Here is a 23,307-nt window from a genome sequence, read left to right as displayed (position 1 = left end):
ATAAAGCTTAACTAGTTATATTTTTGAAAAAATTAGATTTCGATTGCGATTTTAGAAGAATTATAGGAGGGAGTTGGTGATGTAACCCGCAAACACATATTATGTAATGTCTGTTAAGAAGAATTATAGGAGGGAGTTGGTGATGTTACCCCCAAACACCTATTATGTAATGTCTGTTAAGAAGGATTATGGGAGAGAGTTGGTGATGTTACCCCCAAACAACTATTATGCAATGTCTGTTAAGAAGAATTATAAGAGGAAGTTGGTGATGTTACCCCCAAACACCTATTACCTATTATGTAATGTCTGTTATGAAGGATTATGGGAGAGAGTTGGTGATGTTACCCCCAAACAACTATTATGTGATGTCTGTTAAGAAGGATTATAGGAGGGAGTTGGTGATGTTACCCCCAAACACCTATTATGTGATGTCTGTTAAGAAGGATTTCCAATGCAGCTCAGTATAAACTTCTAGTTCTTAAACATAAATTCAATATTACATTAAAGTAAAAAAATGGCCACCAGTAGAGACACCGATTCAGTGACATTAGTGACATTAATAACGAGACCGAATATACCAAGGAGACAATAAAAATCATAAGACGATGACGAGGAAAAACATAATAATATGACCAATACGGAAAACGACAAACAGATAAACAACAGTCCACAAACCCCACATAGCAACCTATCAGAAATTAGCCATGCAGTTTGTTTATCAAACACCCTCCGTATTTCTCCAATATTTAACTGAATTGTTAGGGTTTTTTTTAAGTAAAAAAAAATCTGTAGTAATTTTATACTACTTTTGAATAAATGACATTATTCATTCTAATAGTATTTTTGTTGCAAGTCTTTGTTGCAAGATAAATTAAAAAAAGTGTGTTTCAAGTCTTTAATATACTTATCAAAAAAAAAATATGCAAGTTGCCTTATAAAGCTTCCAAGATATAAACTAATCAACTAAAACATAACAGTAGGAAATTTTTTTGATTAAAAGCTCTTAATATCGGATCATTTATTTTTGAAAATTTGAAGATAGGAAGGAGACATCAATGATTATAACTCAAGAAGTACAGTTATAAGTATTAAACAAAGTAAGAGTAATTTCAATGTAAAAATTACATTGCTGGTAGTTGAACTACAAGCTTACAACCAGTTTCTACCCCAGGAATATATTACCTTAGCTTTAGTTGGCAAAACTTTCGGATTTTTTGGTCCTTAATGTTCTTCAATTTCGTACTTTATTTTGCCTGTTTGTCTCTTTTTATTCGAATGTCACTGATGTGCTCGAAATGCTCGTCTGGCGTAGAAAATTTAAATCCTTATTTGATGAGTTTATTTACAATCCATATTTAAAAAAAATCGTATGTGTGTCATCAACACTTGTTTTTTGCTTTTTTCAAATAGCTTCTAATTCAATAATCTATCAAGTGAATTACGTAAATAACGTGTACAAAAATGAATCAAAGTCAAAAATGCGAATTGCTTACTCTTTAACACACAACACGAAAATAAACTGTATTATTATAATACCCACTCGTTTGTCAAATATATCTGGTAACAGAGACATGCCAGACACTTTTCTTTACTGTTTTTACATCATGCACATGTAAATAATTTATTAAAATACAATTTCAATAATATAGCTGTCGATCCTGTACAATCATTACACACAGTGATTTTATTACATCGCAAAACTCTAAAATACACATACAATTATGAACTAGCAGGCCAAGTTTACTCTTAATTCTTATATAACAATACGATACATTTTAGTGTTCATAGTTCAGACTTATAAATCTTAATCGTATTTTTTTTAATTTAAAAACACTAACACTGTTTGATTTCTTAATGTTTTCAATTATTTATAAATTTTATTTATTTTTGTCACATTATCTGTCTTTGTCAGCTTGTTTAAACCTTTATTTTATATAAAGTCATATTTACAGACAGCAAAAAATTAACAATATAACTTTAAATTACCTTTCAATTTAACCAACAATTCAAATATATAAAACAAACAGCCATTCATTGATAAAACACAGAGATTTTTTGTCTCGTTTTAATTGCATTAACTTGTAACGACGTGCATAACTACTATATTATTTGGACATTCCTTCAATTTCAAATCTTTTAAGGCTTTATGTGCCTGTCTTAAACCAGGAACATTTGATCCAGTGGTTGTCGTTGGTTGGTGTCTGTCATATTTGGTTTTCGTTCATTGTTTTAATTTTAATCAGACCGTTGATTGTTTCACATTTTGTTAGACTGGAGTTTTATATAGCTTACTATATGGTGTGATTTTTCTCATTCTTAAAGACCGTACAATGACCTGTAATTGTTCAAATTGTCCTTTGGTTGATAGCTGTCTCATTGGCAATCATATGTCCTTATATTTTTTTATTAAGATCAATGTACAAACGTTTAACCAAAGTAAATTATTATTAAATATTTTTTTTATAATAAATCTGTACACTATTATATGTATAATCAATACGAAAACTTTGATCATTAAATCTAGTGGTTGTTTATAATTGTTATTCTATGGTGAGAATATTTTTAACAAGACTTTAAAAAACCGTTAAAATATTGTTTACATTACTCATTCTATTGTTAATACATTAGACGATAAATTATATTTAGGTGTTAATGTTTTGTTTGCAACCGTTCCTTTGTTTTTATTAAACAAATGAATTTAATTGATTACTTTTTTTAGGATTCAGAAGCTCTCAAACAAATTATATGGCAATTGTCGTAGCCACATCCCGTCTTCTTTTACTCGGTTGTTACATCACCCAATGAAACTTTTGACCGAATGCCTACTTGCATGTACTATGAGCAACAGGACGGACGCCATATGTCCTTTTACCATTCTGGAGCACTTATATACATTATCCTTGTTTTGGTTTGGTTCGTAGCGATAAGTCCTTAATTTTCATGTAATGTTGAGTAGACTGTTGTTTGTCTTTCGTTGTGTTTCGGTTTTATCGTCTTAATTTTGTTGGTTTTTCGTCGACTAGTGAATTTCGACTGTATCTTTGGTATCGTTAGCCTCTTTTTATAAAAAAAAATCTTTTGAAAAGTAAATTAACAAAAATATCGAACTCCAAGGAAAATTCAAAATAGAAAGTCCAAACAAATTGCAAAATCAAAAGCTGAAACACATCAAACTAATGGAATAATTGGTAAAAGGTGTTTCTTATTTAATGTTAAATATAACAATATCATTTGATTGATAATTAGCTGCTTAACATCTCAAATAAGTTCATAATAGATCTGAAGAACTTACCCACTGACGAAACTTTAAGCAACGGAAAACATCAGAATATGCCAGTTAATATCAGCGTTGTTTTCTTCGTGCATAGATCTAATGTCTCCATACATTCATACCTGACATGACTGTGTATTCGTACATCCGCACACAATAAAATGTATGGCCTCTACGGCATAGGTTTAACTATCGAAAGGAGAAGCTAATTTGGTCTCTCGATGTCATTTCGGGGTTGAAATGGATACTTCGTTTGATACATAACAAAGAAATATATATTTTAAATAGGAATATTAAACCAGGTTCTATACTTATTACTTTACAAGTGACCATTCAGTTTCAATCAATAAGCTTGTGATTATTTTAATCAATTTTCTTATTAAATTAAAACTTATGAAAGATAGCAGGCAAAACACGCGTTTCGTCTACATAAGACTCATCAGCGGCGCTCGATTCCAAACAAGAGGTTGAATAGTATTAAACTATTATTTCAAGTTGTGTCGATTCTGGTTTAGGCCTTCAATGACTGAGCTAATAGATGTTAACGTTTTCAATATTTTTTTAACAGTACATTGACATAGATTGACCGTATCAACGATATTCCATCTTGTGATGTGCTCGGGAACTATAAGCCAACCAGCAGTGTATTTGGTCCAGTGGTTGTAAAAATTTATCAAATGTACCAGGCTTATAATTTAGTACGTCAGATGCGGGTTTTATCTGTATAAATAATCATTGGTACGGCAATGATTTCCAGTGATGGCATTCGAACTCTCGGCATATTTTATATTTTATGTATCAAAATAAGTAAACATTTTCAAGAAACTTTCTGAATGTTAAAATCCATTCTAGAAAAGGTACACCAAAATGATCTGGTCTGGAGACAAGTAAAGTTTAATCATTGTTAATGTGCTGTAATCTTCAACCATATTCATTACAGTGAAGCACTGAAACATGCCATATCATTAATTAAAACTGGTCAAATAATTGCTGTAGTAAATTAAGCAGGCACCTATAAAAAGTGTGGTTATTACCCCCTTGCGATGAACCACTGAACATCTTCCACATGTTAAGTTACGCGTCAATCTCTTGGTCAAGATCATACGATGGACTTATCTGCTGTTTCCACTAATGAAATTTTTTGTCCGATGATGGCTTTAAGCTAAAGATACTATCCGAAGCTGCCCTCTACTTGTATGCCAAGAATGGTTAACGCTTGTGAAGCCTGCAGCCTGTTTTTTAAAGGGTTTGAGTTTCTCATCTATGCCTTGTCAACACTACACCTTTTCTCTTTGGGTCTGACTGATTTCGATTATGAAAAGTATAACGTACTAATGATTTAAGTCAAAGTTATCAACCCTAATATTGCATTAGAAAAAAAATGCATGAGTATGAAAATGACAGAGAAGCAAGGCCTCCAGCAAAGTGTCATAGATCAAGTTGCACATGTACCTCTGCAGGAATCATACTCTCGATTCATTGTTTTATTTCGTAAGGCAAAGGTTGTTTTCATTGGTAGCTTAAAAAGCTTAAAGAAAATAATTCATTGACAATCGAAATTATAAATCAAATATAAACAAGCATCACCATGGCCAAAAATAAAAAACAACGAAAAGACAAACAACAATAACAAATCATAACACAGAATGGATGGGATGAATTCAAATGCTCCGGAAGGGTGAGCAGTTCCTGCTCTTCATTTGACATTCACCGTGTTGCTCATTTAATTACAAATCCGTTAATGATTGAACTACACTCAAAATTATTTATGATTTAACGCTTGGTGGATGAGATGTTTTTGGCATCCAGCTCAATACCAACGTTTAAAATAACACCAATCCCCGTTAAACATCAAACAAATTTGAGTGTGATGCTTGACTTACCACTGTTGATTATTAAGCCTAAAGAATGGTAATTGTTTGCATTGAACTTAAATGTATTGTTTGCTAGGCGGCTTAAAATCCTCAATACGGAATACTTGTTCAAATATTCTATCTTTATTAGTATTCATGATAAAGGCTATATGCCTAATAATAATTGTGTATTCGTCCATAATATAAAAACGGTCGTGTCAATACAAAAATATAATTTTTCTGAATGCAAATAGATTATGTTAAAGAAACCAGTTTACAAAATATCAAGAAAATAGTGATATGTTTAGTAAACAAACTAAATAACATGAAATTAAAAAGCTGGTTGATAAATCTGATTACAATCATTTCAAAAGGGAAAGCGCTTTATTCAAACTAATTCCAACTTAAAACAATTCTATTTTAAACTAAATTCTGATTCGATTGTCTATTTATATCTAGAAAGAAGTAGCATAACAGAAATACCGAACTCCAAGGAAAATTCAAAACGGAAAGTCCCTTATCAAATGGCAAACCTAAAAGCTCAAACACATCCAATGAATGGAAACAACTGTCATATTCCTTACTTGGTACATATGGGTTGAATTGCTGGTTTTAATTAAATGGTTTGATTTTGATTTTTTTTTTTTTCAAATTGTACAAAGAATCATTGTTATCATTGTATGTAAATTTAATGTAATTGTTCAGCTCAGCTTTGATCGCTGTGATTAGCAATTAAAAAACACTATTCTACTCTTGTCTATCCTATTCTAAATAAAGGTAGCTAGGGTATAGAACTGTATTTTTTATGTGTCACACAATTCTTTTAAGTTTTATTCTTTTCTCTTATTTTTCATAAAACATATTTTACCCTGTTCCTGAAACATTCTTCAAATCCTATAAATACTATAATATAGTATTAAAGTTTCATGTCATCAAAATATGTATATCAATTAATTCTTTTGTTGTCAGGGTTAACACAGCTTTTAGTATCGACAATAAAGAAAACATTGGAGGAAACAATTACAAAAAAAGAGTAACATTGGTCTGAAGTATGGTTCTGATCGAAATTGGTATTCTTCTTTGGCTATATTTTCATAATCTATGCTAAAAAAATTTATTTTGATGCTGAAAATGAAAAACAAAGAATTCTCATCTCACTCCTTGATATCCTTTAATAAGATCGTATGTAAGATTTAACCTTTCATCACTCATGTAAAACGCAGAAAAAATACTGTATTTGGTCTGGAACGTGATTGTGGTAATTGCAGCAGGCAAAGATTGTCACTTTTATGACGGATATGCATTTTAAAACAATTTCGATGAGCGATAAAAATATTCCTCAATTGTTTGAACCTTTTGAAATTAACAAGAAAATTATCATTATATAATTAGCTCAGATAATAATATTTAAATCATCAACACACCCCCAAGTTGAAAACTAAATCAGAAAATTTATTTCATGTAGTGCATTATCAAAAATTCATGAATTTCTTATCAGTTTTAAATGGTCTTTAAAAAGATCAATTTTGTCAAAACGTGAATAAAGCATTGATCATCGATGAATGATTAATGACAGCTTCAATATCAAATGATCATTTTCATGATCTGTTAAATGTTTCCGTTAGCTTCTCCTTCTGACTCTACTGATGTGATCATTACATCGTGAAATTTTATTCAAATTGCTAGACAAAAAAATCTAAAATCTTATGAATTAATAATGTAATGATTATTTTCTGATTGTTTTCGGTAAAGACAAATCTATTCGTTAATAATATCGGTACCTTTCCGTGTGTAACAGGTAAAGCCAATTGTAATTTTATAGCTAAGTGATACTATGATCCTTTCAAGAAGGAGAATAGTGTGATATAAAAGATATCGAATTCTCATTTTAAAAAACCAACTAGAAAAAGTAGCAATTAAAATTTTTCTAAGAGAATGAATAATTTACTGGAGATATTAAACATCTCGGCCTGGTTTCGTTTAATATACATACCGTCATATAATGTTTCAGTTGAAGGTGTGTAAATGTTACGACAAGTGTTCGTGTTGTCTTTTAATCATGTGTTCAAATATTTCGAAAATATGGTATTTTTAACCACATTTATTTGTATTTATCCATGTTAAGTTAATTAATATATATGGACTGATCAATGTTCTATGCAATATGGTTCGATCGATATTATGCCATTATGAATTGAAATTTTCAAATATTTTTGTTCTCATATTTAAAGTAAAAAATTGGTATGGTTCCACCAAAACTTCTAAATACCGTTGTTTTACTATGCAAATAGTGGGATTTGTCATATACATTATTGCCCACTTAACAGTTTTAGTAAATGATAATTAAGATTTAAGGTCCTACATAGAAATATCTTTGAATCCATATTAGATGAATTGATCAAACACGGCATTTGACTATTCTGATCAGATTATGAAAATAATTGAATTCATCATATAAGAAGGAAATTAATGGGAAGCTCAAAGTGAACTAAATTTATGATGAAGAGATTTATAAAAAAAAGATTGCCTATACTTTCGGTCTTTTTTACTTTATGAGTTCTTCAACGTTTGTTTTTGGATTTGAATTTTGAAATATGTTGGCCTTGAATATCACTGAAGAGACATTAATTGTCGAAATGCGCAAGCAGAAAATATAAGAACCATTAATATTAGTATCAAAAAAGTCGTCTGATCTGTAAATTTACCGATGTGTCAAATTCGATATTGTGACTTTTTGACTGAGTTGTGAATTAAGCATGGCTGGTGATGAATAAATAGCAAGAGAAGTCATGTTTTATTTATTATAGTTCATGCGTTTCCCTCAGATTTGTTTTTATTTGTATATTTCTTAATTGATTTACGAACATGTGTTAATTACTGTTGCCTCTAATTTCTAGCTCTGTGATTGAATTGTTGTCGTCAAATATCTTATTTTATGTATGTTCTCTCGGAAACTTTTACGATATTATTAAGAAACAGCATAATAAATTCTGATGCAATATGGTGTCACATGTTTCAAAGGCTACAGCTGACTGTCAAATTCACAGTATATATATCGTAAATAAGTGTTCTATTTTTAGTTTAGTCAAGTATAACTAACACAGATAATTACAGCCAGCCAAAATTACAGAAAATGCATAGCCCATCAATGCGACATTTCTTAGCGCACTGTTTCTAGCAGTTATGTTTTAAAAGAGTGACGAAAATACCAAATGGACATTCAAACTCATTAGTCGAAAATAAACTGACAACGACATGGTTAAAAAAGAAAAAGACAAACAGACAAACAACAGTACACAAAACACAAAACACATCATACAGAACTAAAGACTGAGCAACACGCACCACCCCCCACCCCCCAAAAAAAAAAAACTGGGGGTGATCTCACGTGCTCCGGAAGGGTAAGCAGATCCTGCTCACATGTGGCACCCGTCGTGTTGCTCATATAAGTAATAACCCGCTGATAAGTTTAATTCGGTTGGTCACAGTCGGGGAAAGGGGAACGGGATTGTAGTTACGACAATTGCAACATATCCGTCTTCATCTGTGAAACAACATATGTTACTATGTATACTGTATTGTTTATAATATTTGTAAAAATAATATTATAATGATATTATATTATGCTCCTTGTGAGCCCATTTGATGGAAATAAAGCATCTTCTTCTTCTTCTTCATATGAAAATGATCCGCCTCTTTTCACCGTGTAAATTTTGAGACATGCTGTTCTAAAAATAAATATAATTTCATCGATTGACAATATTTTATTTAGATTGCAACAAAAACATCATATGTATGCTATAAGTATTTCGTGACATTTTTAACTACATTATGCAACATAATATTTCAACATATATTGACCCAACGAATAATAAGTATTAGATCATATTTTTAATTAACATTACAGTTTTCTGTCATTACGAACATTTTTATCTTTCAATGGTTTTACTAAAAAGAAAACAAAAAGCTTTATAACTGACATTTACTTTTCTGTTTTTTCTCTTGTATACACAATATTTCGATGCACACAATACTTGCATTATTGTAAAGCTTTATGACGCGAACTTGATTGGTTATGAAGAATATCTGACGTGAACTTGATGGTTGGGGACTGATCGATACTAATATGGATAACAGAAGATGTTCCAATATTTTCATTTATTTTTAAAAACATTAGAATTTAACCAAATGAAGTTTTATTATAACTTATTTATCCTCTAGATGACACAAAAATATCCTTAGCCAAAACATCATATCCACTTTTATAAGATGCTTTGATTTCATTATGCTGGTCAAATTTTATTTTGACTTACAAAGAGAGATGTCTCCCTAAACTGTCAAAGTTCACTAAATCTAATGATCATGCATATAGGGATTTATTGCTATACGGCAGGAGCTAATGGAACACTTGGTAAACCTTTGGTTATAGTTTAACATCAAAAGCAGACCCATGAGCTAATGGAACACTTGGTAAACCTTTGGTTATAGTCTAACATCAAAAGCAGACACAGGAGCTAGTGGAACACTTGGTAAATCTTCGGTTATAGTCTAACATCAAAAGCAGACCCAGGAGCTAATGGAACAGTTGGTAAACCTTTGGTTATAGTCTAACATCAAAATGCAGACCCAGGAGATAATAGAACATTTGGTAAACCTTCGGTCATAGTCTCACATCAAAAGTAGGCCCAGGAGCTAATGGAACATTTGGTAAACCTTCGGTTAAAGTCAAACACCAAAAGCAGACCCAGGAGCTAATGGAACATTTGGTAAACCTTCGGTTACAGTCTAACATCAAAAGCATACCGACATAGACATTACGAAAATTTAGTTGAGTTTTTTTTTTCATTTGAAAATTAGATGTTTTACATAATATAAAAAGTATGAGATTTAATGTGGAGAGCTAGCTAGTGTAAAATGAAATAACAAAAAAAAATGTCCATCTGTACAATAATGATTACATATATTGACTGAAAAATAAAAACGAAGATAAAATGCATGGTAATTCATTTAATTTTCAAAGGAAATGGGTAGCAGATAATAATAAGAAAATAATGTTGTTCAATACAAATAACACCAAACTTATTTTTACAACACTAATTATAAATTTAACACATAATTGATTGGTAGAAAATAAACAAAATAACACATTTTTTTTCAATCTACAGTTTTGAGGACATTCCTATCTGTATATAAGCAATTATCGTTGTCACTTCTCTCCATAAAACCGAATAATACAAATAATAAAGAAAATCAATATAATATGTTAAAATAATACATGTACATATTTCTAACCTGGCAGTTTAATGCAATTTAAAATGCTAAATTGAGACGTAACAATATATGCGTGAATCTCATGTTGGTTGTTTTTATATACATGAAATGAGAAAGACAATAATGTTTGAAAGGGGGAAGTCCATAAAACCTGTCAAAATCAAAAGTTAGACTATATCAACCACTAGGACGAAGGAAAACAACTATCATATTCCTGACTTGATACAGGTATTTTCCGAAGAAAATGGTCGGTTAAACTTAAGTACTACATTCTGTTGAGTATCAGGGTTTTTGTCATTTGATTAACTGACTGGCTCTGAATAAACTGAAACATTTCTTTGCTGCAGCTGACAAAATGTAACGATTGTAATCAATTTAGCCTGGCAAACTATGAAGATTTAACGCTTGTAGTTTGGGTCTTTTCTTCATAATTTTACAAACGAGTTGTTATACAAGTAGTCCGAACTTAGGTAAAAATTTTCAATATTTCTTTTGAAGTTGAACACGGCAGTTCTTTTAGTCTATAGTGATGATCCATTATCCTTAGTGATAATGGCATCAGAATTAGAATTTAATAAAAATTTCACGTTGAAATAAATGATATGAGATATGATAAAAAAATAATTCCTATTACAATTCTCACTTTTAAACTTCCAAATTTTATACAGGAACTCTTTTATAAATGTTAGACGAAGACACAAGAGATCCATTATATGTTTCACAAAAAATAGATATTTATTATTTGAGGACTTTATCTTTTTCAAAGAGAAACTCCTATAATACGTAAAAGAGATTTGCTGAATGACCATGTACATATATTACAAAGTGTATTTGTATTATGCAAATAGTATATTTCACGGTTTACATTAAATCTAAGCTTTTAAGGCTTAACTACTCTGAAGTTACAAGCCGGTAAGCAGTTTGTATATAAAATAACAAACATGCTGTGATACACTATACAAGCTTTCCCGCCAAATCTCTTTGTGTACCTTTGATTAATTTTGGCATCAAAGTTTATATACATCAATATCCACAGGACAAAATATTCACATCACCATTTTGATTTTCCGATTTCACCTGCAATTAAGTAAGATTCACACATTAATGATCGCATATGGATTATCCATAAAATCTGATAGAAACATAGTTTTACTTCCTTTTACTTAGATATAAATCAGCAGTGTTAATACTACCATTAATTATACAGAGAATAAAGAAAAATAAAAAGTACAAATATTAAACATTATATGGAGTAAATGAACTCATCATAGATACCAGGATAAAAAAAATATATGCCAGACTCACGTTTTGTCTACAAAAAAGGCCAAATGTAGTACGAATTTGAAGAGCACTTAGGACCCAAATTCCAAATGCCGAATACAGCTAATATTATATATTCCTAGGGTAGAAAATCCTTAGTTTTTCGAAAAATGCAAAGTTTTGCAAACAGTGATTTTATAATTATGACCATATCAATGATAATTCATAACAACACAATATACATGATATAAAATTCAATGAAATAGGTAAGCATATGATACAACAATACAAGGCTTCGCAACATTAAACCACTCGAAGTACGTTCAATTAAGTTGCCAGTGTTTTGACATATTTCATGTCAAACATTTTTTTTTTAAATTATAGCATTGATGTTCTTCTAAGAAACTTTTGGTGTGTTGATGTCAGACGTTTTGTTGTCTCTTTTTTGCTTCCTGAACGCTTGATATAGAGACTAACCGATGAAGGTTATTCCAGAGAAATGTATTGTGCCTTCAAATTGGCGTCGTAGGTGCATATTAGTGTGGCGTACACAATGTTCAAGAACTATTGTAATAGCTATAAATTTCCATTGTTGAAACATAGTCAACACTGTCCCAGTTTGGAAGGTTTTGCGCTGACAAACATGCAACACACCGACGTGTTCTTTATGTGCCTGTACCAAGCAAGGAGCATGTAATCTAGTGGTTATCATTGGTTACTGTCTGTCATATTTGTATTTCGTTCATTGTTGTAATATAAATCCTTGTCATTGGTTTCCTCTTTTGAATTGTTCCACATTTTGTCATACCGTGGCCTGTTATAGCATACTTTATGGTATGGGTTGTGCACATTGTTGTACCGTGACATGTTATTTGAAAAAAAGAATTGTCGTTTGGTGTATGGGTAGCTGTTTCATTTATAATCATTACGCATCGCATTATCTTACACAAGATATATTACATTATAAATACCTACACTTTTTTTCATTACGACAAAAAAAAATTGCTAAATATTTGGTGTCTGGATTTATACAGATTATGATGTAAGGGAGATAACTACATTTCAGCTTTTGAAATCACTTACCGTTCCATTCATTTGTCTCCTATCTAAGAAACTGACGAAATCTTCACATTTCATTTCCATTGCCCTTTCTTTCAAAGAAGTGGGGCCATGTCCACACTCCATCATTGCACACATATCATCGTTAGGGTCACATTTCGTATACTATAGGATAAAATACAAACATGATATCGTTGCTTTTAGTGGAGTTAAGCAAACAGAGAACAATATCTCGTTGCTTTTAAAACTTTTATTTGAAATATTGTAAATATGCATTGTGTTTAATAATTTAGTACACACAGTATATCTGTAAAACACCAGTATGAATACTGTGTTAATACGGATGCATCTATTTACTTACTATTTTCTTGCTGGTATTTACTGTTAACCATATATGATTAAAATGTTCTTGCCAACTAGCTAAACTGTAATTTTCTATCTTTAACATCTTTGTAATATTATTATAAGCAGCATCTGCTTACCGTTACGGAGCACCTGAGATGAACACCGATTTTCGGCGGGGGTCGTGTTGCACAGTTTTTAGTTTTTCTATGCTGTATTTTGTATACTGATGTATGTCTTTGTGTAGTTTTTCGTTTTTTGCCATGGCTTTGTCAGTTCGTTTTCGAGTTATGAGTTTGATCCTCCCTTTGATATCTTTAGCCTTTCTTTTACTATTATTATCATTACTATTTATTATTAATATTTATGAGAACATGTTTAATAGTCTATAATTTTACCATAAGTATAGTAAAACTGGATTAATAAATGCAAATAAAAAAGTATGTACTTGACAAATGTTTCTTAAAAATGTTGTTTATTTGTGTTTTAGTTGATAGTCAAACGAGTGTACATTTAAATGAAAATTACCTCTTTCCAGATTTCTGATTTGAATCCTATTCCTATTAGATACTTAGCAATATCTGTATCTTTGTTGTCTATACAGTCAAACAATAGATAACTAAACCTAGACAGATCAGTATTGTAACTTTGAACACCTGATATCAAACTCTTTACTGTTTTTAGGTCTCCTTTCTGAAATAAATATAATGTGTGTTAATATATAGATATGTTTTGCATAAGCCTTCAAGACAGCAACCCACAGTTTCTTCGTTTTATTTTTAGGTGTAAAAAATTAATTATCAATTTTTCTCGAAATTTTCCTTTGATTAAAGTATATGTCCTATATTAAACTGAAATGTCTTTGTAATCTGTCAATATGTATACATTTTGGATGATAAAAGTGTTTTTGTTTAAGTAATCGTCCATCGAATTTCCATAATTAGGTTATCCATTTTTGTAATTAATTACTGTGCATTATTGAGTTTAGACTATAAGAAGCGATGTCTGTACACTGTTAGATCTTGATAACAAAGAGCGTTGTTTATTTATCACAATTACCTTAATTGCGTCTTTAACTGTTTCATCAAAATCCCGCTCTGCCAGGTAAATATTCAGGTCAAAATCTCTGACATCTTTTCTCAGAGCAGAATTGGTTTGTGTTCCAATGGCCTCTAATGCGTAGTCTGCGGCTTTTCTTCCTTTCTACAAATCATTAGTTGTATTGTAATAATAGCATTCAATGAGTACTGCTGTTTTTCCATATCAAACATTCCATTCTTTTATAATATGTATTAATATTTAAAATTTTAATACCTTCGTACAGTGTTATTTATATTTCCAAACAAATATAATTTGAGGTCTAAATGAAATTTTGTTCTATATTTCTTAGTTATACCCTGGCATAAATAATTCATATCCAGTTTAATTCCTCTGAATATGATGTCTGATTGTTATTTTTCGTGATAAGAGTTTGAACTGTATGACGGGTAATGTATGCCTAGAAGAGAGGCTTTAGTTATTTTGCCTTGTCTCATTTCAAAAAGCAGTCATGTTATACTCTTTGTCTTCTCACATTTGGCTGTCGTTACTAGGGCGTATGAGATAAGTTTTGCCTTCTCACATTTGGCTGTCATTACTAGGGCGTATGAGAATACTCTTTGCCTTCTCACATTTGGCTGTCATTACTAGGGCGTATGACATAAGTTTTGCCTTCTCACATTTGGCTGTCATTACTAGGGCGTATGAGAATACTCTTTGCCTTCTCACATTTGGCTGTCATTACTAGGGCGTATGAGATAAGTTTTGCTTTCTCACATTTGGCTGTCATTACTAGGGCGTATGAGATAAGTTTTGCCTTCTCACATTTGGCTGTCATTACTAGGGCGTATGAGATAAGTTTTGCCTTCTCACATTTGGCTGTCATTACTAGGGCGTATGAGAATACTCTTTGCCTTCTCACATTTGGCTGTCATTACTAGGGCGTATGAGAATACTCTTTGCCTTCTCACATTTGGCTGTCATTACTAGGGCGTATGAGAATACTCTTTGCCTTCTCACATTTGGCTGTCATTACTAGGGCGTATGAGAATACTCTTTGCCTTCTCACATTTGGCTGTCATTACTAGGGCGTATGAGATAAGTTTTGCCTTCTCACATTTGGCTGTCATTACTAGGGCGTATGAGAATACTCTTTGCCTTCTCACATTTGGCTGTCATTACTAGGGCGTATGAGAATACTCTTTGCCTTCTCACATTTGGCTGTCATTACTAGGGCGTATGAGAATACTCTTTGCCTTCTCACATTTGGCTGTCATTACTAGGGCGTATGAGATAAGTTTTGCCTTCTCACATTTGGCTGTCATTACTAGGGCGTATGAGAATACTCTTTGCCTTCTCACATTTGGCTGTCATTACTAGGGCGTATGAGAATACTCTTTGCCTTCTCACATTTGGCTGTCATTACTAGGGCGTATGAGAATACTCTTTGCCTTCTCACATTTGGCTGTCATTACTAGGGCGTATGAGATAAGTTTTGCCTTCTCACATTTGGCTGTCATTACTAGGGCGTATGAGAATACTCTTTGCCTTCTCACATTTGGCTGTCATTACTAGGGCGTATGAGAATACTCTTTGCCTTCTCGAGAATACTCTTTGCCTTCTCACATTTGGCTGTCATTACTAGGGCGTATGAGAATACTCTTTGCCTTCTCACATTTGGCTGTCATTACTAGGGCGTATGAGATAAGTTTTGCCTTCTCACATTTGGCTGTCATTACTAGGGCGTATGAGAATACTCTTTGCCTTCTCACATTTGGCTGTCATTACTAGGGCGTATGAGAATACTCTTTGCCTTCTCACATTTGGCTGTCATTACTAGGGCGTATGAGATAAGTTTTGCCTTCTCACATTTGGCTGTCATTACTAGGGCGTATGAGAATACTCTTTGCCTTCTCACATTTGGCTGTCATTACTAGGGCGTATGAGAATACTCTTTGCCTTCTCACATTTGGCTGTCATTACTAGGGCGTATGAGAATACTCTTTGCCTTCTCACATTTGGCTGTCATTACTAGGGCGTATGAGATAAGTTTTGCCTTCTCACATTTGGCTGTCATTACTAGGGCGTATGAGATAAGTTTTGCCTTCTCACATTTGGCTGTCATTACTAGGGCGTATGAGATAAGTTTTGCCTTCTCACATTTGGCTGTCATTACTAGGGCGTATGAGATAAGTTTTGCCTTCTCACATTTGTCTGTCATTACTAGGGCGTATGAGATAAGTTTTGCCTTCTCACATTTGTCTGTCATTACTAGGGCGTATGAGATAAGTTTTGGCTTCAATATACTATTTTATATCTTAGTATAAACATACCGGATCATGTCTATCCTTCATTGCACCAGCTTTAACTAACTTTTCAATAACATCGTTCTGTGGCATAAATAGGTATGCGTAGTGAAGTGGAGTTCTGTCCAGCTGTAAATTGGAAATATTATATATTTTTTGAAAAATCATCAAAGTTTCCAGCCTTACAATTTAGTAGGCCAGATGGGCATAACATCTACGAGAGACACTTATTTAAACTAGTTTCAAATTCAAAATCTGATTTAAATCTAATTTTATCTTTTTTTGTTAACAAATTTATTATTTTGCTTCATTTTTACTATATCCACATTTAAAACTTCCACAGACAAGTTTGTAGTATGCATTTTGACTGTTTTTCTGCTCTTTTTGTTTTTAATGATCAAAAATGTTTTGCAGCAGTCCAAATAATGCAAAGAAAAAAGGCATCTTCACAAATTGATGTAAATATAAAAACCATGTGTATCAGGAATCACAACAGCAAATTAAAAGATTGAGAAGACCACTCCTAAATTATTGAAAATTATCATTCTGCATTGACAATAATATATGGGTATAAATTAGATACAACCATTTGGACTAACGCCCTCAAGGTGTACTTAATACATACAATCATTCTGATCTTTTCTATTTCAGTTTTAAGATATAAAGAAAATATTTGAAATATTCCAAGAAACTGCCAGTTGTCTCCCTTACACTTTACAAGGACGGGACAAAAGTGTACTAAAAAGATAAATATATTCATAAAACTTTGTTTTTTATCGTTTCTTTTTATTAATTATATACATACATTATCGCCGATGTTTATATGTTGTGAACAGACGTCCAATAAATACGTCAGCATTTCACTTCTTTCCTTCATTATACAACGATGTAACAACGTTCGTCCGCATTTGTCTCGGACATTTGAATACTTTTTGCAAGAAAGTAATTTCTTTGCATCATCTATTAATCCATCGTCTACAGCTGTGAAGATTCTTTTAATGTATGCCTAGAGTGAAAGATTGTTCATAAAGATATTACTCACTGTTAAAATATCCTGTTGAAACAAAAATTTGTGTATGTAAATATTTATTCAAATATCTACTTGTTTTTGGTGAGTAGTTGCTCAGTCTTAGTTTTCTATGCAGTGGTTAGACGATTTTTTTGTTTGTGTTTTAGTCGTTTTTCTTTCAGGTTATGATATTGTTTATTTATTGCCCACTTATAATTTTTTTTATTGTACGTTTGGTAACTCATTGTCTTAATATTTTCTAGTCATATTCATTCCTCATATCCCCTCTTTAATTATTCGTAACGTCAAAGTTACTTGTAGTTACTGTAGTCCGGAGACTGTCATGAAACATAAATGCACCAGTGTATTAACATAATGCTTGGACCTCTGTTTGTGTTGATGTTTTAGACGAATATATATACTAGGTTATTGTCCCTATAAAGAACCAATTTATCTTTATCAGGAATGCTGAAAGCCGAATATTTGAAAGCCGAGGATGTATAAGACCCGAAACATTTGAAGAGCTATATTTAGTACCATAACGTAATTAGACATATTCTGCTGTAGTGTATCGAGAGACATCCTCTGAGAACAAACATTTCAATATGCCTATCTACTTTTGACCATTTTTTTTTAATTCCAGTAAGTCATATGTGGATGAGGAAAACATTTCACGGTCATAACTATAGTCGACAAGATTTATGATAAATGGTTTTGTTATTGCAAGTTTCTAACTTTCTATCTTTTTTGTTTAGATCGCAATTCAGCTGTTCACTACCAGTTCAAACTAAATGATTAGTTTTATAGATTGCAATGATCTTACAAGTATTTCAATGTATTTCAATGTAGTAATATTCAGATTATTGACACCCAAAACAATTCTGAGTTCACCAACTATTTTGTTTTGGGTTGGGTTCGTGTTGCTCAATGTTTGTTTTGTGTTGGGTTCGTGTTGCTCAATGTTTGTTTTGGTTTGGATTCGTGTTGCTCAATATTTGTTTTAGGTTGGGTTCGTGTTGCTCAATATTTGTTTTGGGTTGGGTTAGTGTTGCTCAATGTTTGTATTGTGTTGGGTTCGTGTTGCTCAATGTTTGTTTTGGTTTGGATTCGTGTTGCTCAATATTAGTTTTGGGTTGGGTTCGTGTTGCTCAATATTTGTTTTGGGTTGGGTTCAGGTTGCTCAATGTTTGTTTTGTGTTGGGTTCGTGTTGCTCAGTATTTGTTTTGTATTTAATGTTTTAGGAACTTGTTAGTTTATTCGTCGATTTTATTTTCAGCAATGGTATTGATTGTCTGTTTTATTTGACTTGATAATTTATATTATACTCTTGGCATCTTCTCCCTCTTTTCATTTTAACTATAACAGACCATAACATGTACTAGTATTAAATTTCAAGAAATGTAAACCCGATAAAACAAGTAACTTTTTTTCATATTGCATCATATTCATTCGTAGTCAAAAACTGGTTTTAACACTTAAGGAAAACTTTGCAGAATATCAGAAACAATGTAAAATCATTGCCATAGTGTGACGAAAACTTTTTTTACTTACATGAATTGCAGTTGTGAGATTAATTACTTCATATATTTGACGGCTACTGGACCTTTTGGCAATATCAACTATTGTCCGTTTAGAACTGTCCGTAATATCCACTAAATGGTCATAATTATGTAATATTAGTTTTTCCACTTCATTGAATTTTTTATCCTTGACTAGTTTAACAATAAATTCGTCAATTGCAACTACATATACTGATTTGTTCAATTTCACAGCTACATCACGTGGTGTTCTTCCTTTGCTGTCACGGGCTGCGATGTCGGCACCTAGTGCCATGAGATTCTTGAAGATATTTTCAGATGCATCATAAGTTACTGCAGTGTGTAATATTGTATTGCCATCATAGTCCCGAGCAGAAAGATCTGATCCTTCGAGGACTCGTAAAACAACTTTCTCATCTTTAGGCACAGTATTTCCACATAACAACTGAAAAGATGATATATATGGTTGTATTTGATCCTTAACATAGCACGGTTAAGAATGAAATATTGAAAAATCACTAATCGAAAATAAAATAAACAAAAACAAATAGGAATTAATACAACAATCTTTTCGAGAATATTGATCTATCGACTTATGATATTGACTTCATTTAAAATATATTTTTGTAAAGTTCTTTTCGGCCAGACACAAACTGAATGTTACCAATGACACATAACATTTCAAGAAAGATATAGCCTAGAAGACAATAAGAAGGAATCGTCAGTTTCTTTATGTGTTAGCGTTCGAAATGATCAACACGTAAAGTTGATTATTACTTTCATTTTTATTTTATGATAAGCTTTTTATAGCTGACTATCAGGTATGGATTTTTCTATAGTTGAAGGTCATACGGTGACCTGATAATTACTTTTATCTTCGTCATTTGAACTCTGGTGGCTAGTTGTCTCATTCGCAATCCTACCACATCTCCTTATTTGTAAATTTATAAAATACCTGAAAGAAAACAGGCTTTGGTGGATTCTTCGACGATCCTTCATAAGTCCACAATACACGAGTATCAGGTTTCATATTCATAAGAACATCCACTGCATCATAATTGTTTGATTCCCAAGCCGAAGCAAGTAAAGGTCGTGGAGTCTCTGGGTATTCAGGGTAGGCATATTGATATGAAAAATCTCTAGTGTTAACATCTACACTCTTCAAGAGTTCTGCATCTATTTATAGAAAAACAAAATAACATAAATATAACAGAGAAGTTCGTCCCAACAAGTTGAAAGCCGAGCACTTTGATTTCATCCCAGCGCTCTTTTGGATTTGATATTACCAAACGTAATTCGATCCATTTGTGTATTTTAGAGGTATAACTAAAAATTTCTTAGCGTAAGTAATAATATTCTAATCACAGCGCTTTCAATTTCACATTACTGATTGTATTCTGGTACTTCAAACACCATTACCTCATGTATATATACACATGGATTAACCTTCATCTAAACCAAATATAAGTATGGTTAAATGTTAAAAATACATCGGAATATTTAAACCAAAAGGAATTGAAATTGACAAAACTATATAAGCATAACTAAAATTTGCACGAGGGAGTTGCAACCTTAAAATAGTCAAATGTTCAACTTTTTTTCAGCTGAGAATGTATAATGAAAATGATCGTAATACTTCCTGTGCACTGTTGGGTGTATGATACCCAAATACAAAAAATATCAACGAGGTTGACCGGGTTTTTCATGCATATGATGTTGTGTTATGTGCATCTATTCTTAAAAAGAATATTTTTTTCTAAAACCTGAGAAGCGAACCATCTTAAGTGATGAAAGAATTTTTCAGATAAATTTAATGCTGACTAATAGATTGAAGATATCGTTACAAAAATGCGTGGACGAATAGAAATTGATCAGCATTTCTAAAAAAAATTATTTTTGTTGTTGTTTTTTTTGGTTTTTTTTGGGGTTTTTTTTGGGGGGGGTCTATAGATTAATATAACCTATACACTCTATTTATTTTGGCGATTACTTGCCTGCCTTCACCCATCCTTTAACAATAAATCCAAATCCTGCTGACAATGCTAAAGCCATTTCATTTGGATTTTCATATCTTTCTATCATTTCCAACAGGTCACGTTTATGAATGTCATCACGAACCAGTGACTTGATGCTAACTATATTGCCATTTTTGACACATGTGAGTCTACACCAGTTCTTCAGAAGACGCTCTACTACATGTCTGTCTGGATTTGATTGATCTAAGGCTGCCCATAATCCTATAAAAATATAACAAATAAGACGTTGATGGTTAAATACTTAAAACAGAATCATATTTATGACTACATTTGTTACAGGCAATTTAAATATTTCTCTTTGTGGGGTATATTCATTTACAAGTTGCTTACAAAACAACATATTTGTCAGCAACTTGATACGTCTGTTGAAATCACGACCTTGTTATCTGACGTCATCTTTACTATGAACATAAACAATAATAAAGTAACGTCTAACAATAAAATGTCACGTGTTATTAAAGAAAGTAATGGGCATAAAATAGCAGAACTATGTATGTATTAGATACACCTTGAGGGCGTTAGCTCGAATGGGTGTATCTAATTTACACCAAGGTAGTATTGCCAAAGCAAAATGGTAGCTTTCAATAATTTAGGAGGGGGGTCTTTCAGCGATTTCAATTTGACAATATGTAATTGAAAAGCATGATAAATGTAGGGTATCCAATTTCATTTAATGACATCTTGGTGTAAATGATTATTTTCTCCCTGATCAAACTTACAGTTTTGGATTTTCATTTTCTTTTGCCTAAAGACATAGCCCGGGTACACTCACTGTGTACTGAGTGGCAGGGATGAGCCGCTATTTCAAGATAGGTACTAATGAAATAGAGCGACAAATTTAGATTAGATAAATGATAAGGTTGTTGATTATATTGTTAGTTTCTGAAACTGAATCAGATGTAAGTATATTTTTTAAAGATGCGATTAAAACCTAAAACATATATATACATCAGTATTTGTCAAAAGTCTCCATAAAAATGAGTCAGAAAATTTCAAAGCGATATTCAAACTCATCAGCCGAAAACAAACTGACAATTGACAAATAACGGAAAACGACCAAGAGACAACAGCAGTCCAAAAACACAAAATAGAAAACTAATGACTTAGCAACACGAGCCACTGCAAAAACAGGGGTTGATCTCATGTGCTTATAAAAAAAGGTATTGTTTGTTGGTGTTTAACGTTTTAGTATTTCTGTCGGATGGTTTAGGACCTTTCTGTCTGGTGGTTTATGACCTTTCTGTCGGGTGGTTTATGACCCTTTCTGCCGGGTGGTTTAAGACCTTTCTGTCGGATGGTTTAGGACCTTTTTTTTCAACGGTGTTTGGTTAAATACTATAAATCTAAATCCGAAAAAAAATGGTTTTCAATTAGTTGTGATATAGTAGGCTGGCTTTTTAAACTGAATTATTTGCATCTGTCTTGACGAGTAGGGATATCTTCAAATCATTTTAGTATGTTGTTAATGTGGAATGCTTAACCCTGTTTTAATACAAGACGGACATGTAATTCCACAATACAAATAGTCCATTTAATAGATCTACTATGGACGACATTGTTATTATATTATCAACACTTGATAATGGCCAATAAAAATATATAATTGCGGACTACGTTCCACATCGATGAACAGCCTTGACCTTGTTTTATTCACTGTAATAAAAATCAATACCGGTATTATTGATGGGTTATTATAATAAAAGATGTGCACATTCATAAATAGTAAAAACAATTAATTATACATTTACCTGTGTTAGAAAGGTTTCCAATCAATAGTATTACTATATAAGCAGATGTTTAAACTGGTGTGAGAAAGATATTAAACATTATCTTGCCCCGTTGGTATTTTCTCCATGTTTTAATTTGTGTAATGCCACTTTAAGACAGAAAAAACGCAGTCAATTTTGATAAGTCGTTTTAATTTAAATATTTTTGCTTTCCTCATTCGTTAGATAATGATTAGCACATATACATGTTTACGGTTCATGTGGACCCTTTGGCTAAAATGGCTGCGTTTCAGAGTCACCTCAAAATTTACTCTGAGTACAGACTAACCTGTGCATGTTGAAAAGTTTTAAGGCATAGCATGCCCTAGATTAATAAAATTCAAATGCATTTTATGTTTTAGAAAATTTCAAAATTAGTTGGATTTTGCAGTGCACTTTTTTCGTCCCTGCATAACAAACAGTTGAGTTTCACTTGATATGGTCCACTCAGGTACACAGTATAAATCGCCAATTTTTGTCAGGTATCTATTGTCCCTCTATTGTCCATGTCAAGCAATACAGTTCACTTCAATTATTACCTTGGGGAAGTTCTCACA

General features: G+C 32.1%; 1 protein-coding gene across 1 annotated transcript in view; it reads right to left on the bottom strand.

Annotated features, from left to right (window-relative positions):
- Positions 1 to 8,868: 8,868 nt before the first annotated feature.
- The window catches only part of LOC127736049 (uncharacterized), a 35,441-nt gene continuing 21,002 nt past the window's right edge, over positions 8,869 to 23,307 (bottom strand). Inside the window, exons 3-11 of the mRNA XM_052246545.1 lie at positions 20,943 to 21,185; positions 19,904 to 20,124; positions 18,962 to 19,393; positions 17,206 to 17,406; positions 16,428 to 16,529; positions 14,116 to 14,259; positions 13,585 to 13,749; positions 12,739 to 12,879; positions 8,869 to 11,472 (exon numbers count right to left, since the gene is read on the bottom strand). Of these exons, the coding sequence (XP_052102505.1) occupies positions 11,419 to 11,472; positions 12,739 to 12,879; positions 13,585 to 13,749; positions 14,116 to 14,259; positions 16,428 to 16,529; positions 17,206 to 17,406; positions 18,962 to 19,393; positions 19,904 to 20,124; positions 20,943 to 21,185 (1,703 nt within the window). The 3' untranslated portion in view covers positions 8,869 to 11,418. The remainder of the gene's footprint in view (positions 11,473 to 12,738; positions 12,880 to 13,584; positions 13,750 to 14,115; positions 14,260 to 16,427; positions 16,530 to 17,205; positions 17,407 to 18,961; positions 19,394 to 19,903; positions 20,125 to 20,942; positions 21,186 to 23,307) is intronic.

Source organism: Mytilus californianus, unplaced genomic scaffold (genome assembly GCF_021869535.1).
Source record: "Mytilus californianus isolate M0D057914Y unplaced genomic scaffold, xbMytCali1.0.p SCAF_3, whole genome shotgun sequence".
Taxonomy (NCBI): domain Eukaryota; kingdom Metazoa; phylum Mollusca; class Bivalvia; order Mytilida; family Mytilidae; genus Mytilus; species Mytilus californianus.
Note: the sequence above shows the minus strand (reverse complement) of the source record. Positions and strands in the feature narration are given on the sequence as shown.